This window comes from Solenopsis invicta, chromosome 2, assembly GCF_016802725.1.
Source record: "Solenopsis invicta isolate M01_SB chromosome 2, UNIL_Sinv_3.0, whole genome shotgun sequence".
NCBI lineage: Eukaryota > Metazoa > Arthropoda > Insecta > Hymenoptera > Formicidae > Solenopsis > Solenopsis invicta.
Window position 1 is genome coordinate 6,351,217 of NC_052665.1, and position 17,286 is coordinate 6,368,502.

The 17,286-nt window shown below is 35.3% G+C and overlaps 4 protein-coding genes across 8 annotated transcripts in view; 1 reads left to right on the forward strand and 3 right to left on the reverse strand.

The window, feature by feature from the left end:
- The window catches only part of LOC105200821 (zwei Ig domain protein zig-8), a 308,484-nt gene that overhangs the window by 155,065 nt on the left and 136,133 nt on the right, over nucleotides 1-17,286 (forward strand). Inside the window, exon 1 of one of the 5 annotated variants that reach the window (XM_011168571.3) lies at nucleotides 5,913-6,763. The exons of 3 other annotated variants lie outside the window; for them this stretch is intronic. In XM_011168571.3, coding sequence (XP_011166873.2) covers nucleotides 6,673-6,763 — 91 coding nt within the window. In that variant the 5' untranslated portion in view covers nucleotides 5,913-6,672. Of the gene's footprint in view, nucleotides 1-5,912; nucleotides 6,764-17,286 lie in introns of those variants that run through there. One more of the 5 variants, XM_026130176.2, reaches the window with a different exon arrangement.
- LOC105204953 lies at nucleotides 9,623-12,810 on the reverse strand. Its single transcript, XM_039445756.1, has one exon. The coding sequence runs from the start codon at nucleotides 12,416-12,418 to the stop codon at nucleotides 11,063-11,065; it is 1,356 nt and encodes a 451-aa protein (XP_039301690.1). The 5' UTR covers nucleotides 12,419-12,810; the 3' UTR covers nucleotides 9,623-11,062.
- On the reverse strand, nucleotides 12,957-14,948 carry LOC105200817. The gene is made up of 2 exons (XM_039445757.1): nucleotides 13,363-14,948; nucleotides 12,957-13,154 (listed from the first exon to the last, which is right to left on the reverse strand). The coding sequence occupies exon 1, from the start codon at nucleotides 14,578-14,580 to the stop codon at nucleotides 13,366-13,368; it is 1,215 nt and encodes a 404-aa protein (XP_039301691.1). The 5' UTR covers nucleotides 14,581-14,948; the 3' UTR covers nucleotides 12,957-13,154; nucleotides 13,363-13,365.
- Nucleotides 15,117-16,860, reverse strand: LOC105200818. The gene is made up of 2 exons (XM_011168564.3): nucleotides 15,468-16,860; nucleotides 15,117-15,309 (listed from the first exon to the last, which is right to left on the reverse strand). Exons 1-2 carry the CDS (start codon nucleotides 16,670-16,672, stop codon nucleotides 15,306-15,308), a joined length of 1,209 nt encoding a protein of 402 aa, XP_011166866.1. The 5' UTR covers nucleotides 16,673-16,860; the 3' UTR covers nucleotides 15,117-15,305.

Here is a 17,286-nt window from a genome sequence, read left to right on the forward strand (position 1 = left end):
TGGATATTGACGAAATAATTTCGTTAGTATAGGTTTCGCAGCATAAAGCAGCATCTTGCTCTCGCATCGTTTATCATTTAGATTACATTAATGCAACGCATATCCCCGGCAGAACTGAAAATCAACGCCCGAATTGTTAGATAATGTCTGGGTGTTATGGGCAATATTCGTCTCTAGTAATAGATAACACCATTGATCGATCAAATATACCGTACACTTACCTGTTTTTACATCTGCACGATCCTTTTTTTTTATTTTATTTTATTTTAACCCCTAGGCACTGAATATGTAAATTAAATGAAAATTTACAACACATCTAGTTAACAAACAAATCAAAATTGATTGCTGTATGTAATAATAAACGATTTATTTAATGCAATGCGAGTATTGAATTATGAAACTTGTATGGTATGTGGCCAGAGATTGTAATCATTTTATACGCAGAGAGTTTTATACGTACAAATTTATATTTCCAATCAATAGATTAACGTGAAAGATAGCGAATATTTCATTTCTGCCTTTGGCTTTTACTGAAACTGGAAACAAGTGTTAGTACGAAGCCATAGTTTGCATTTGTTAACGTCTTGACGTTCGTCGAAAGGGGTGTAATCGGATATATGATATAATCTAGTTGCATACAGGCTTCCTTTTCCTTTAACTTCGCAAATTATCGCATTTTTTGCTGAACGGTTTCACCGATTGTGTCTTAAGTATCAAGTAAATACAGAAGAGATAATACTCTTGTAAATCATTTCAATTGATGTCATGAACCACTTAAATTCCATTTAAATTCACCCCTTCGATCACTTAAAATCACGCCATAATCGAGAAATGACCATTTAATTAAAAAAAAAAAATCATTTTTTTAAGAGAAGAAAATTGTGTACACTGTTAAAAATGTCATGAAAATTAATGTATTTTTAAGTTACCTGTGAAATTTAATGTATCAATAAGTGAAAATCTTGCGCATGAAATTAGTACACTTTTAGTGCACTTTTGACAACATTAAATGTACATTAAATGTTTTTTAAAGTACCTGCTTAAAATTTGCCTCCGTTACATTAAATTCTGCTGTCGATTTTTAACAGTGTATACCTTTTAAAACAGATAAATATCCAGAAAATATTTAACGTCTTAAATATTTAACGTAGATTAGATAGAACGTTATTTTTTAAACATCATACTTTCAAATTATGAATCTTGATGAATATTAAGAAGACTTTTCACGAAATACACAGAATTAATCAGCTAATTCCGAATTGCTGAATTGAATAATTATTGGAAAAGTTTATTTATCACGTTTTACTCCTCTTGCCGATGCTATCCAGCGGTGTACAAATAGCATTATATTCTCGTATAGATGCCCTGTGTTTGTCATCGACTCCGATCACAGAAGAATTCGCAACCTGACCGTCTTTTGTCATCCAAGGAAAATGCACAAAAGACGCGGCAATCCGATCGCGAATTTCTTCTCACCCCGTTTTTCCTTCTGGTGAACGACTCTATTACTTTGACGTTTCATGTTTTCTATTTTCTTCTTATATCTAATCTTCTTATATCTAATTCTTCTTATATCTAACCCGCTTTAACATTGTACGTCACAAAGAAAAACGTTAAAAAATCTTATTTTATATAATCACTTCGTGTTCCACATATTATTACTACCACTTGTTTATTATAAACAATGTTAAAATTATTTTAGCAGACATTTTCTGTCCGTGTGTTATTTCTAAAATAACAATTGTCATTTTATACAATATATTTACGGCGAGAACGTTGTCAGCACATATTTGCATGGAAACAACATATTTACGATGCCGGAGGATGCGAAATCGGACAGAACTGTATCCCGATACATAGTCTTAGAGACCCAATTACACGTGTGACGATCAACACGGCCGCTGTAACAGCGCGATTACGGGGGAATATGGTACGTGCTGGGCCAAGATAGCAGACGCTCGTGAATCTATCGACAGGTCAGGCACGATGAATATCGGCATCCAATAATGGACCGGCGCCGCTGTTTGCCCCAAAGTGACAAAAGAAAGAAACTGAGTTTGTGTACGGGAGCGTAATCCACTCGAAGCACTTGATCGAACGGACGCTCCAAACTGATAATGAGAAAATTGTTATTAATCAAACAAATTGAAAGAGTGCCCCCTTTTACCTTCCTTCTTTGTAAAATGTGCGATATGATATTAATGGGCTGTCCCGCGATGTGGAACGCGATTTTTTTCGTTTGCTCTCGATCGTACACGCGTTATCGCGGGAGGTTCGCAATTTTGCAGATGATGTCGGCACGCAAGCCGTACTTTGCAGTGAGTCACGCGCAATTAACATATAATTCACGATGCAGTTTTCCAATTTTACTCGCGAGAAAGTTGCACGACAGTGCAACTCTCTCGTGAAAATGACGCTAGATGTCTGTGCAATTTACATCGTAATTTAGCTGCTGTGGTGGTACATACATTCATCATTTGGCCGGCTAAATCATTTGGTTACCGAAATAGCAATGGCTCGTATTTGGAGCGGCTAATGCGTGCGCAGGATGTCTCTAAATTATCTCTGCTGTGCGGCGCATCGCGTAATATTTTTCGAGAAAAAATAAGAAAGAATTATGAAGGCAATAGTAATTTTCGTTGGCAAGTTAATTTAAGACAAAGAATAATCAATTTTGTATTTTTAAAGAATACTCGACTAACATGAATTTATTACGTTATCTTTAATACATGATGATAAAATGCGGTGTACGACTTTATTATTGTCGCCGTAGGATGCGTATTCTTAGGCAGTACTTTAGGTGAGAACGTTAAGTACGAAACTGCGCGTGCATCGATAAATTGGGGCCGGGAAAACTATAGAGAGAATTTAATGAGCCGTGCCAGCTTTACTACCCCGTGCGGCTTTATTACCACTCCGTAATTTAACGTGCATCGATTTCTTGTCGTTGCAAGGAACTAAGTACGATAATTCATTAAACTTGGCTGCTTCTTGGTAACAAAAGCGTGTCCGAATTCGTTACCGTCTTTCCTTCACTCGCATCTAATCGATAACATTACAAAGAATCAAGAGTATATTTTGTAATTTTTTTATTTTCTCTGAGGGGGAATCTGCAATCATCTTGACAATGGTTATACTATATTCGTAAAATCATTGTAAACGCTGTCTTTACGAATAATATTGAAAATTTTTTTACTGAGCTCGTATCTTTCGCGTAAAAAAAAAGATATGACATTGTTGCACAAGATTTAAAAAGTTAAACTTTGCAAAGTAACGTAGTTATCTATTTATGAAAAGTGGTTTGAGGATTACATTCAACGTAAAATTTGATTATTATCGCATTTATGTATTCAGCGAAATACTTGTTTTATTACTTTGCGGTATAACTCAAACTCATATTTTGTATTGTGCTGTCATTGTTTTGCATTTTAGTTTTTCAATTCGAATGGTTTAAATGATATTATATTATTTGTGGTCGTCGCATCTCTTACATCATTTGCTTTGAAAACATTGTATTATATCGCGATAGACAAATTCGCGAAACGATACTTTATAATGTTGTTTCAGCCGACGCTTCAATTAAGTCCCTTATTATCGCGGGGAAAATCTGGGGGAAACTTGACATAGCAGCTTATGAGGGTTCTCAGTGAGCTTAACGTTGGCTGTATGATGAAGTGGGTGACCGGGAAACTTTCCGACTACACATGCAAAGCCCACACAGCCCGGGCCGGACGCGATGTCCGAGGACAGCCGGCGCATCGCGGCCGGCTCGCGAGACCTCGGAATAAATTGACCGACGTCGCCAATGGTGGTTGTTTATTTTCGAAATTAAATTGAATTGGCCCATAACTTGCCGGTCTATTAGCCCTGGGGACCAGGCTAGTTTGCTCGTAAATCTCCGGAGTATCGGAACGGTGGCACATACGCATACAAACTATTACGTCACACGTGTGCGTGCGCGCGTAGGTGAGCGTGTGTTTGCGCGTGTGTTCGTCGACAGGGGACAGGGTGTCGCGAAGGGGTGTGGGTATTCGATTCGTCCCCGACAATGCGTCCGGAAGCTCCCAGGAAATACATGGGCGTGGTGCTGAGATAAATGTACTCTCGCATTTGCATACTTCTCGCCCTCACGGTCCCCATATCCTCTCAACAGCGTTCGGTCCTCCGCTCAAGATTTTATCCGCACTTGTCTGCCTTCTCTCTCTCTCTCTCTCTCTCTTTCTCCTTACATTTCCTCGTTCTTTCTTTTCGTTAGCTCATGTATCTTGTCGATCATCGAGGATACGAATATCGAACAGACGCGACGTATACGAGACCGGAAGTGAGAACTACGACAACATTCGCGGACAAATGCAATGTCCAGAGTGCCACTCGTCATTTTTACGTTTCACGTAGAAGGAGATCATTTATCGGGGCCAAACGACGGCTTGCTCTGCCTCAGAAAAACGTTTCCTCGCGTGATCTCAAAAATGTCGATCGTATGTTCGAAGAATCGGTCTTAACAAAAATCGATCGCACGAGGGCGAAAGATGAGCGCGAGAATTTCTTCGAACAACGATATCGATCATTGTACGAGGAAATCATAGCGAAAAGTTTTGAGTAATTGAAATAGTTGGACGAACGATCGAAGCAACTGTTGGGTCGCTACAGGCAGCGGGAACACTGCAAACGCAAGTGTGTCAAATGTGCAGTGACTTTTAAAGCATTTGTATTTTTTATGCATTAAATTAAATTTATGCGTGTAATTTTTGTACTTGTTAAACGCTTAGACGTGTATGACTATTAAATTACATGTTTAAACATGTAAAATAAATTACACAACTGCGTACAAAGTGACTAGATAATTTTATACACAAAAATATACACTTGAATTTGCAATGCAGGGTCGTCCCTGAGATCGAGTCGCGCGCTACGAGACAATGATTACGATGTGGTTAGAAAACAGCAGTAGGCACGAATATCGATACACTTCAATTGCGCGGCTAAAACTACAAGTCTTGGACAGCGGTGATGTAACATGATCGACGAGACACGCGACGTGAGTGCGTCGCGAGCGATTGAATACCGCGCGAATAAATACCAAGTAAATGATAGGGTAAAGTCAGTATTTACGCCACGCTAGAATGTACATCGCAGCAGTAAAAAAAAAAAAAAATAGAAGAAATACTTAAAGATAGTTTGCTCACAACCATTTTGCTATGTGCCTTTATGCTATATTAGTATTGTGTTGACATTGTGTAATGACAGTTCTTTATTGTTAAAATTAATGAAAATATCGTGAATTGAATTGATTTTTTCATGCAGAAGTAACGCGATCGCGTATTAGCGTCTACGTAAAATAATTACTGTGTGAAATGTAAAAGGCATAATGATTATTTCTTGTTATGTAAATGTAGAGCGATTATTTCTTGTTATGTAAATGTAGAGCGAAAGGATGGAATACAAGTGCATAGCTCTTGTATTCTTTATTTAGTTTGATATCTTGTATATTCCATTTGTTTAGGATATACGGTATTTTCAGCGAGCGAGATTTATGTCGTAATATAGAACGCTGCGTGATTGGAAAGCAACACTTGCCCCCATGTTGAGAACACAATGTGCACTCTGCTGATGTTTGTTCATATTAATTTTTTCAATATTCCATTATTATTACTTTGAATATATATTTACTGTTCTTATTTCCTAATAAACTTTGTAAACATATTTTGTAAGTCATTATGTTATTTTATATCATATTTGTAAATGTTATTTGTAAATTATTGATTCGCTTGTATATCTTACACATGAGTAGTCGTAAATTCTACCACTTTTTTTATATGACAAAAATACAAGGGTTTTTTTCAAGTTTCTTTATCAAATATAAGAAATGAAATATTTTATATTTAAAATTTTTTTATAATAGTAAACAGTATAAAGTTTTCATTGGTATAATTTATTTTCCTTAAACATAGCAAATGTAAATAATACTTGATAAATTAAACTTTTTAATAGCTACGGCCGTATATGCCGACTTTACTCTAGGTTACTCACCCCTCGCTCTCTGGTCGTGCTGCTCGACGCCGACCAAGCCTCTGCTGCTTCTTCTCTCGAAATCCTTTGCAGCTGCTTCTCCATAGCATTTACACACGATCGCACACGCGCGCGCTTATTATCGAAACGTAACAAATACAGGATCAATTGCGCAAGTCGATTAAACGCGATTCGAGAGCGCTTTACTGCGCTGCGTTCCGTTAGCGGGAAAGAACGCCGATAGCGGACGACGTCACCTTCACTATCGTGACTTCGATATATCGCGACTTCGATATATCGCGCGAGTCAAGCGAGGGTTAAGAGGCCGAAGATCGAGACAGCTTCCCTGTACGCACAAAGTGTTTTACGCGTGTTGTAACGCGCGTTAACGCATGCATTTATAGAAAGTGTAAGTTAATCGCGTCGATTCGACATCTTAACTCTAACTTGACTCACGTCGTGTCGCGGCGGTAAATCGGAGTGAAGTTGCCGAGGTGACGCTGACGTCATCCACCGCTACCTTCCGCCCACGGAACGCCACGAAGACGCAGCGCAGCGATGCGCTCTCGAATCGCGTTTAATTGGGAATTACGTACGGCCTGTGCAATTGATCTTGTATCAGTTGCGTTTCGGTATTAAGTGCGCACGTGAGATCGTGTGTAAATGCTACAGAGAAGCGGCTGCGAAGGATTCCGAGAGCAGCAGAGTGTCGGATTGGTCGGCGTCAGTCGACATCGGGCGACCGAGAACACGGGTAAGTTACCTATTATTTACTTGACATTTGACTAGCGCGATACGCATCTCGTCGCGTCTCGTCGTTTTATATTATCGCTGTTCAAGATTTGTGGTTTTGGCCTTGCAGTTAAAATGTATCAATGATAATGCCTACTGCCATTTTCTAACCGTATCGTAACCATTGGCCTAATTTACATCGAGTACTTGATACGCGTACTAACTCGTAACTTTCTATTAAATTGTCTTACTTTCGACAATGCGTGTATACATGATACATATATTTAATTATCTCAATTCATATTGTACCAGCTTAGTATACTATTCTTTAAATTTATTGCCAAAATTAAAATAATTTAATAGAAAATTACTAGTTAGTACGTGTATCAAGTACTCGGTGTAAACTAGGCCATTGTCTCATGGCGCGCGACTCAGTCTCAGGTGCGACCCTACATTGCAAATCCAAGAGTGTATTTTTGTGAATAAAATTATGTAGTCACTTTTTACTCACATTTGAATAATTTTTATATGCTTAGACGTGTAAATTAATATTGATACACGCATTGATAAGCGTTTAGCGAGTACAAAAATTACACGCATAAATTTAATTTAATTTTGCACGAAAAATGCAAATGTGTGAAAAGTGACTACACATTTTACACATTTGGATTTGCAGTGAAGCACCTCCTTCACGAGACAAATACGAGAACCGAAGGTAAACCGGCACATAGTATTCCCGCGGGATACTCCTTTCGGAATGCGGGTGGTGGGATGGATTTATTCATCCTGTTCGACTACTCGCTCGATTATCGAAACGAATCGAGTAGTTTCTGTCACTCTTGCGCGGATGTATTTGTCAGGAATATCCGTATTTCGAGTAATTTATTGAAACCTTAAATAAATGTGTGTATATCTGTTTATCTATTTGTCCATTTATTCCAGTAACGTTTGAACCTAGCGGTATGAGTGTTCGAAACACACATCATATATTTAATAATTTCAAAATAAATAACAATTAACAAGTCATAACGTGTTTGGAAAAAGACCCTAATTTAGAGCGTATAGAACAGCGATATAAAATCCTCACAGCACGTCCGTATTTGCACGATGCACTAAATTTGATTTATCAAATTGCCTTATTTATTCCTTATTTATCTCCGGTTGTCAAGATAGAATTGTCAAAACATTCAATCTCTCTTGAAACTCTGTTTTGTATCCGTAGGAATAGATCGACCTGTATAAATGTTTTGACTTGGTTAGATATCGAGATCGATGTTTGTAGAAATAAGATCACACATTCGGGTGAAAGTTCTTTAAATAAAAATCCACGTTCGTATTATTGATATTGAATAAGTTTGTCTTTTTTATAGAGGTATATATATATGGTACATTCTATCAAAAAGACAGATAGTATATAATTAATCTTTTTTATAATGATCTAAATAAGAACTCGTTATTTTTCTGTTCAGTTAAAATTGATGATTTAATTACAAATAATTGCTTTTCAATATGTCATCTCCTGAATTAATTTCCAAAATTTACCTGAAATATGTTTCACCAATCAGACAAATCAAAATAAACTTTGGTAATAAAATGTATAATGGATAAATTAAAAACTATGGGGATATAAAAAGTTTGCGATTTACGTTGCCATTTTACGATATTTATACAATTGTTGTTAACCAATTAAAGAGAATGAGAGACACTGGTTTGTTTGAAGCTTCTGATTTGTTTCAAGATGCTAGCAGAGAAGTGACAAATGATTGTTTACGGGAATCACTTTCTTCGGAATTGTTACAGAGTGGCAACGTTCTCATCCTCGAGTTTCGTCGATAGAAGACCATCGATGAACTCGGTGGTGGCACAAGGCTCTACTCGAACTCGTAACTACAGTCCGATTAAAGTGTTCTAGTACGTTTCGTACTTCGTTCTTCGTTCTTCGTTCTTGTTCTAGCTTGCTCTTGTTACTTCTTATCCCGATTTTTCCTAACTCTTTTGTCGTCTGTTTTGCCTTGTTCCTCTCTCCCTCTCTCTCTCTCTCTCTCTCTCTCTCTCTCTCTCTCTCTCTCTCTACGTCTTTTCATCGGGAGATGGAACGTACCTTACCTGTTTTTCCCGATATCTATTCGGCGAATCCAACGATTGTTAAACTTGCTTTGGGTGGCCCTCGAAAAGTTTCGCGCTAGGCGGTGTATATGGTGTCGCATTCTTTGGCCTTAACGATCAAACTTATCCGGATGATGCTTCGACAACTATGCGGAAGACGATGAGAGAACGCTGACATTGGCGATTGGTGGCTTTTTGAACTGTTGTAACGACATTGGTCGCTTAAGGCAATTGATGAAACGTTTTCCATCGTTAGAATGTTTTTCAGTTGTATGCTTGAAAGATAACGAGCTCTGATTACTCTCACTTAGATAACAAAATTGTTTTTCGTCCTTGAATTGAATTATATTCTACAAAAGTAATAATTTTTTAATAATTAGATATCAGATACTTTTTAAACTATTTGTATAACTCAAAATCACGAACATAAAGATATATTGCTACATCACATTTTTTTGTATCACTAGGATAAACTATTCTTACAAAGATAATGGGAACTAATGATGTAACATGTTAAGAACGCAATTCCTAGATTGAGGTAAATTTTTATTACGTATTAGCCTGTACATATGTATATGTATAATGTTTATTCAGATAATACATTTATTAAAATAATAATTCCTCTCAAATTCAAGAAATTTTACAATTTTTCATACAAGAATTATATAGACGTTGGTGCATAATTTTACATATATACACATTTTTTATTTTAAGATATTTTCATAAATACTTTTAAACATGTTCAGAATAAAATATATATTGCTATGATTTTTATTAGTGCTAAATTTTTTAAATATATTTTTGAGATATTAAGTTTTTTAATCGTGGCTTATATCGCATAATATATTGCAAAATATACATGAGACGTCACATTTTGTGTCTAATCATTGTGTTTAATACATTTTTGCAATTTTGTTTTTATCGCAAGAGTATTACGCAATTATGCAACGTGACACAACTAGTAGCAATAGTAGAGCCAATATTATCTCTGCATTTTTACTAGTTACGTAGTAGAAATACAATATTAATGTACAAAATAAATTTTTTTTTATTTTTGAAACATAAAATGATATTTCTTTTAATCGGAATCCACGACATAATTATGAATCTATGTCACAAAATATGACTTGTTGTGGTACTTTGCTGTTCTCTGGGGGTCGCAAGTTTAATACTTTTTCTACTAATAGAAAAGGAAATTTGACTGTGCATGAACTTTGAGCGTAAGTTAGCTTCGTGATAAACGCTGCCGCTAGCTTGGAAAAATATATGGAAATGATAAAGTTATTCTGAGCGTACGGGCGCTTCTTTATTTGAAAGGCAGATCCGGACTTGCACGGACGAAAGAATAATTTCACCAATGTGCACAGCCGCAATACCGCGTCTGTTTTGAGTGTTACGCATACATATAAGTGGGATCCAGTTTCAACTCGCTCCTTATCCACGTTGTTTCATTTTCGCGATATATACATATTAAATCCGTTAATGTATTCGGTTGTTTTAAACAGTAAATTAAATAAGAGTTACACCTGAATAATATAGAAATGTAATATGTAAAATAGATGTGCATATACATAAATGTAATAAAGTTGAATTTATTTTCTTTTTTATTTCAGTTGCAGAATTTTTTGATTTACAAGTTTAAGTAATGCTTTTCTTTTAAGATTTTGTTACTTGAAATTACTTGACTAAAGACAGTTTGAAGCAAATATACTGAGCTAATGTAGCTCAGTATATAAAAAACTGTAATAACCATGGGCAATATTATTTTGTAACATTGCGCTTCGAGTGATATTATACAATTTGAAGTCGCAGTTCAGTACATTGCATGAATTTTTATTTGTTTATTGATAAATAAAAATGAATACGTATTTCTTTTCTTAGATATTTTCATATTTTTATTTAACAATGAAAAAAGTTTTTAGTGCATAAACAAAAAATATTAATCTATTAATCTTTCGTGTGTGAAAGTAATCTGTTGGTTTGAAAAGAATTCGTGCAAAGTGCCTGTTCGTGATTCTAAATTACGCTGCTATAGGAGCGAAATAATCTCACGAAATAATACATTAACAATCCATCTGTCCGTGATCACTATAGCTCTTTTATACTTTCGTTGTACGTTCTTAGCGCGTGATTATTTAAAGATATTTCGACATATACTTTGCAGTTACTAATCGATATAAAAGTCAATATTGTATGCATCGAATTTATTTCACAATTATAAAATGTGTTGTAAACAGCCCAGATTTCTCAAATGCAGTAACATATCAGCTAGTATTTTGGACAATTCTTCATTGTACTTATAGCGTTTTAAAAATTCCAACATGCCCATACGTGACACTATTTCTGCTATTTCCTCTATTTTAAGATATCCCAATAGTACTGGTAGATGAAAGGTCGCAATAATAAAACCGAAAAGACCACCTCTTTTGAAATCTTCCAACAAAACTTCATACGAATATACTTCCATGTCCCAAACGCCAGCTTCCAACAGATATTCTTTCAATGAATCATGATAGGCTCGCATTATGTCGGAGAACTTGTCCCTCCTCATTTCATTCGTGCAGCACAGACAAAGAAATGTGGAAAGATCGACGACGGGAGTCGAATACGTCAAATACGCAAAGTCGATCGGCATTGCACGATATTTTCCATCGTTCTCCGTGTTGAAGAGAATATTGTCTAACGTAAAATCACCGTGACATAACGTGGCCAAGGGTTCCAGCGGTTTTAGCGTCTTCATCATTATTTCGTCAAATGCGTTCGAAAAAACAGTTTCCATTTTATCACAGAAAATTGGATCGTAGTAGCCGCAATTACGAAGATATTTCATCAGTTTTGGAGGATTATTATTGCAAAGGATTACGTAGTCAGATTGATTCTCATTGTCAGTATTATTTTTTTTAAAGAACCGAGTTTGAAGTCGCGTCACGATATCGAAAAACTTTTCCGGCTGTAGCTTTTTCATGGCATATCCTTTGCCGTGAAATCGTCCTAGTTCGCGCATCGCCGCCAATACATATTCTAAAGGAGAGTTGCAACTATACGGACAGGGATAATATCCTCGTTTGTTGACATTTTCCAGAGCAATCACCAAATCGGTTGACGACCGTTCGTCAGCATAGAAACATTTCGCATAGTTGTCGTCTGGACTGCTATACATTTTATAGAACAGAATTTCATTGTGAAATTGAGAAGCGACGTGTAGAATTTCAACCATATTCTGCAAGGCTCTCTTCACTACTATAGGAAATTCCTCGTTTTCACCTGTTGTCTTGTTCTCAAACTGCAAGAGTACATAATATATAGTAGATATAATTCTGTTCTTAGGTTCAGATAGCGTATATCGAGTTTTGTTGATGTCTAGTCCAAGATTCTCGATAATCTTCGACGTTACATGTTTTATCCATTTCTGAAAATGTTCGTCGTGTGACATTTTGTTCGCTCTACAAGTGCGATCCGTTATGAATCCTAATGTAAACACTGGCGTGTAACGATTAGCAAGAGACTGATTATAACGAACTATTGCAAAGAGTATAAGAAGAGTAGGAATTATGATATGCAACTTTGACATGAAGAGTGGGAGACAGATAGTGCATTATCATCGAACTAGTCAAACTAAATATTATATGCAAACGACCATGTATGAGAAAAATGTAAGTAGTTGATTTAAAATATAGTAGTAAGAAGTTACGAGGCATTTGTAAAATTGTTTTCATATTCATAACGTGATAAAATCAGTCATGAATTAGCGATGCGTCATCTTAGATCAGTCGAATAAAATTATTTATTTTCATATTTAAAGCTTAGTCATTAACATTTATTTGTAGTTTAAAAATATGTAAGTAAATAGAACATATAACATATAAAATGATGTTATTGTCGCATATTATCTGAATTATCATTGCAAGAAACAAGATAATAAATTTAGAAATACTGAATTAAACATATATCGTACAGTTATATTAGAAATTACAAATGCGTCGGTAATTCATGCTCCTATGATATAAAGTGGGTACAACCATTAATAATCACCGCGTATAATAAATCAGCATTATTTTACTAAACTATTAAAATATTTTTAAGACAACAAATAATTTAATACAAAAATATTTATTACAATATAATATTTATTACTTCAGCATACACTTGTTAAGAAAGCAAGATTTGGTTTACAATTATTACTTCCACCACACTCATCCATACTTATTGTATCTCATTCTTAGCAAATAGTGACGCCTATTTTATCTTATCATTTTCTATCTTTATTTATTTTAAGCCCAATTTTTTTACCACTTCCACTTTTCTAACTAAAATAAACAACTTTATTATACAAAAACATTTATTACATTGGTTTGTAATATGTGTGGGTTTATTATAATTATTTACAGTTATGCAGAATTATTTTTTTTATTTACATTCTATATATTTTTATAACAGATGGTTAACTATTTAAAATTTAATTATTATACTTCATATATATTTGATAATAATCTAGTATTATGAAATAAAATTTACCTGTTATGAAAAAAATGTTAAACAGCCAAGATCTTTCAAATGCAGTAACATATCAGCTAGTATTTTGGACAATTCTTCATTGTACTTATAGCGCTTTACATGTTCCAACATGCCTATACGTGACAGTTCTTCTACTATTTTATCCATTTTAAGATATCCTAATAATACTGGTAGATGAAAGGTCGCAATAATAAAACCGAAAAGACCACCTCTTTTGAAATCTTCCAACAAAACTTCATACGAATATACTTCCATGTCCCAAACGCCAGCTTCCAACAGATATTCTTTCAATGAATCATGATAGGCTCGCATTATGTCGGAGAACTTGTCCCTCCTCATTTCATTCGTGCAGCACAGACAAAGAAATGTGGAAAGATCGACGACGGGAGTCGAATACGTCAAATACGCAAAGTCGATCGGCATTGCACGATATTTTCCATCGTCCTCCGTGTTGAAGAGAATATTGTCCAATGTAAAATCACCGTGACATAACGTGGCCAAGGGTTCCAGCGGTTTTAGCGTTTTCATCATCACCCTGTCAAATGCGTTCGAGAAAACAGCTTCTATTTTATCACAGAAAATTGGATCGTGGCCGCAATTACGAAGATATTTCATCAGTTTTGGAGGATTATTATTGCAAAGGATTACGTAGTCAGATTGATTCTCATTGTCAGTATTATTTTTTTTAAAGAACCGAGTTTGAAGTCGCGTCACGATATCGAAAAACTTTTCCGGCTGTAGCTTTTTCATGGCATATCCTTTGCCGTGAAATCGTCCTAGTTCGCGCATCGCCGCCAATACATATTCTAAAGGAGAGTTGCAACTATACGGACAGGGATAATATCCTCGTTTGTTGACATTTTCCAGAGCAATCACCAAATCGGTTGACGACCGTTCGTCAGCATAGAAACATTTCGCATAGTTGTCGTCTGGACTGCTATACATTTGATAGAACAGAATTTCGTTGTGAAATTGAGAAGCGGCGTGCAGAATTTCAATCATATCCTGCAAGGCTCTCTTCACTACTATAGGAAATTCTTCGTTTTCACCTGTTGTCTTGTTCTCAAACTGTAAAAGTACATAATATATAGTAGACATAAATCTGTTCTTAGGTTCAGATAGCGTGTATCGAGTTTTGTCGACGTCCAGTCCAAGATTCTCGATAGTCTTTGATATTATATTTTTTATCCATTTCTGAGAATGTTCGTTGTGCGACATTTTATTCGCTCTACAAGTGCGATCTGTTATGTATCCGAAGACACTGACGTATAACGATTTCCAGCAGACTGATCATAACGAACTATTGCAAGGAGTATAAGAAAAGTGATTATGACATGCAACTTTTACGTGAAGAGTGGGAGACTGATAGTGCATTATCACGGAATTAGTCGAACTAAATATTGGTTGCCAATGATTATGTTTGAGAAAAATGTAAGTAGTTGATTCAAAACATTGTAGAAAGAAGTTTTGAAGCATTCGCGAAATCGTCTTCGTAAGTATAACGTGATTGATAAAGTCAATCATAAATTAGCGATTGCTTCGTCTCAGATCAGTCGACTAGAAATACGTTAGGCAATTGAACATGCAACATATAAAATGATGTTATTATCGTTGCATATTATCTGAATTATTATTGCAAGAAACGAGAGAATAAATTAGAAATACTGAATTAAATACTATGTAATAAATTAGACTTATTTTACTAAACTATTAAAATATTTTTAAGGTAGCATTAATAATTCATTACAAAAATATTTATTACAATATAATATTTATTACTTCAGCTTACACTTGTTAAGAAGGCAAGATTTGGTTTACAATTATTTCTCTCACCACACTCATCTGTACTTATCTCATTCTCAGCAAATAATGGTGCCTATTTTATCTTATCATTTTCTATCTTCATTCATTTTAAACCCAATTTTTTCACAATTTACAATTTTCTAACTAAAACAAACAATATAATTATTTACAAATTATGCAAAATTATTTTTATATTTACATTCTATATATTCTGATAGCAAATGGTTAGCTATTTAAAATTACTATACTTCATATTTATTAGTTGATAATAATCTATAATAGTATTATAAAATAAAATTTACCTGTTATGAAGAAATGTTAAACAGCCAACATCTTTCAAATGTAGCAACATATCAGCTAATATCTTGGACATTTCATCTCCGCCAAATTGTTTGTTTTGTCTTGCTCCTTCGATGTATCCGTTTTTTGCAAATGATTCCAAATCACCGACGCTATGTCCCATTAATACTGGTAAAAAAGAGGATGCAATAACAAAACCAAAGAGACCACCTCTCTTGTAATCGTCCAGCAAAGCATCATACGAGTATTTCTCGTTATCCCAAATATCAGCTTCTAAGAGATATTTCTTCAGCGCATCATGATAGGCTCGTATAATTTCGAAGAACTTATCTTTCCTCACTTCATTTGAACAGCACAGACAAAGGTATGTGGAAAGATCGATGACAGGTGTCGAGTATCTACAAAGCGCGAAGTCGATTAGCATCGCATGATGTTCGCCGTTGTTCGTTTTGAAGAGAGTATTGCTCAATGTAAAATCACCGTGACACAATGTGGATAATGGTTCTAGCGGTTCAGTCGCCTTCATCATCACCTCGTCGAATGCATTCGAGAGTAAAGCTTCCGTTTTGTCGCAGAAAGTTACATCATAATCATGATTGCGAAGATATTCCACTGCTCTTATCGCAGTTAAGTTAATATAAATTATTTCATCGTTCTCTACCATTCTGCCGTATCTAGTTTCTTGAAGCTGCTCTACGATAGCGAAAAATTTCTTCTGTTGCAACTGCTTCATGACATATCCTTTACCATGGAATCGTCCAAGCTCACGCATCGCCGCCAGTGTGTATTCTAAAGGAGCATTGTACTTACACGGACAAGGATGATATCCTCGTTCATTGACATTCTCTAAAGCGATAACTGAATCGATGGGCGGTCGTTCATCGATGTAGAAGCATTTGGCGAAGTTCTCGTTAGGTTGGGCGTACATCCGATAGAATAAAATTTCGTTGTGGAATTGACAGTCGCTGCGGGTCATGCGTCTGAAGAGTTCCCTCTGTGTAGGTCTCTTTAATATTATAGAAAACTCTTTACTTTGATCCTTTACCCTGTTCTTAAATTTTATGTTTATGTAATAAAGGGTAGACATAACAAAGTCGGTTTGTCCGAATATCTCGTATTGAGCTTCATCGACGTTCTGCCCAAGATTCTCAATAATTTTTAATATTGTTTCTTTATGCCATTTGTCAAAATCTTCAGTACGATCCATTTTATTAGTGATGCAACGTGTGAATTCAAGCTGAGTCTACAAACACGAGGCACTGCGTTCGTTGTTATTTCAATTACACTGCAGCTCGGACTGTACTGTCACTTTGAGATACGAGTAATCCCCAGAGAGATTGTGAGTGGAAAGTGTAAAAGAGCGTGCGCGATGACGTCAAAAGTGGGCGTAAAATATTGATAAATTACTGTGACAGTGACGTATCAACGCGAGGAAATAGTGTATGTTATAGATTCATAATCGTATTTGGGGAAGGGGGGGGGGGATCAATAACCACAATTGGTCAATTGAAATTATTATAGAATAGTATATATAGAAAATGATACAATAATATTAGAATGTGATATATTACGAAATAATCTTAAAAATATTGCTCAAAATTTGAAATTAAATAATCGGATGTACAAAAATTTGGTACATCAATTTTACAATATTTTCGCAAAGTTAACAAATTTCAGTAAAAAATTACTCATTATTGTAGTATTAAAATTATATACGCTCAGCGATTAATTTCTGGAATACATTTTACAATAAACCACGCCAAAAATATATTAAGTCAATGCATATAATAAAACGCAATCAGATTACAATCAAATTTTAAA

What these genes read in the sequence shown, in the direction of transcription:
- LOC105204953 (XM_039445756.1), bottom strand. Translation starts at nt 12,418, where the DNA reads ATGTCAAAGTTGCATATCATAATTCCTACTCTTCTTATACTCTTTGCA.
- LOC105200817 (XM_039445757.1), bottom strand. Translation starts at nt 14,580, where the DNA reads ATGTCGCACAACGAACATTCTCAGAAATGGATAAAAAATATAATATCA.
- LOC105200818 (XM_011168564.3), bottom strand. Translation starts at nt 16,672, where the DNA reads ATGGATCGTACTGAAGATTTTGACAAATGGCATAAAGAAACAATATTA.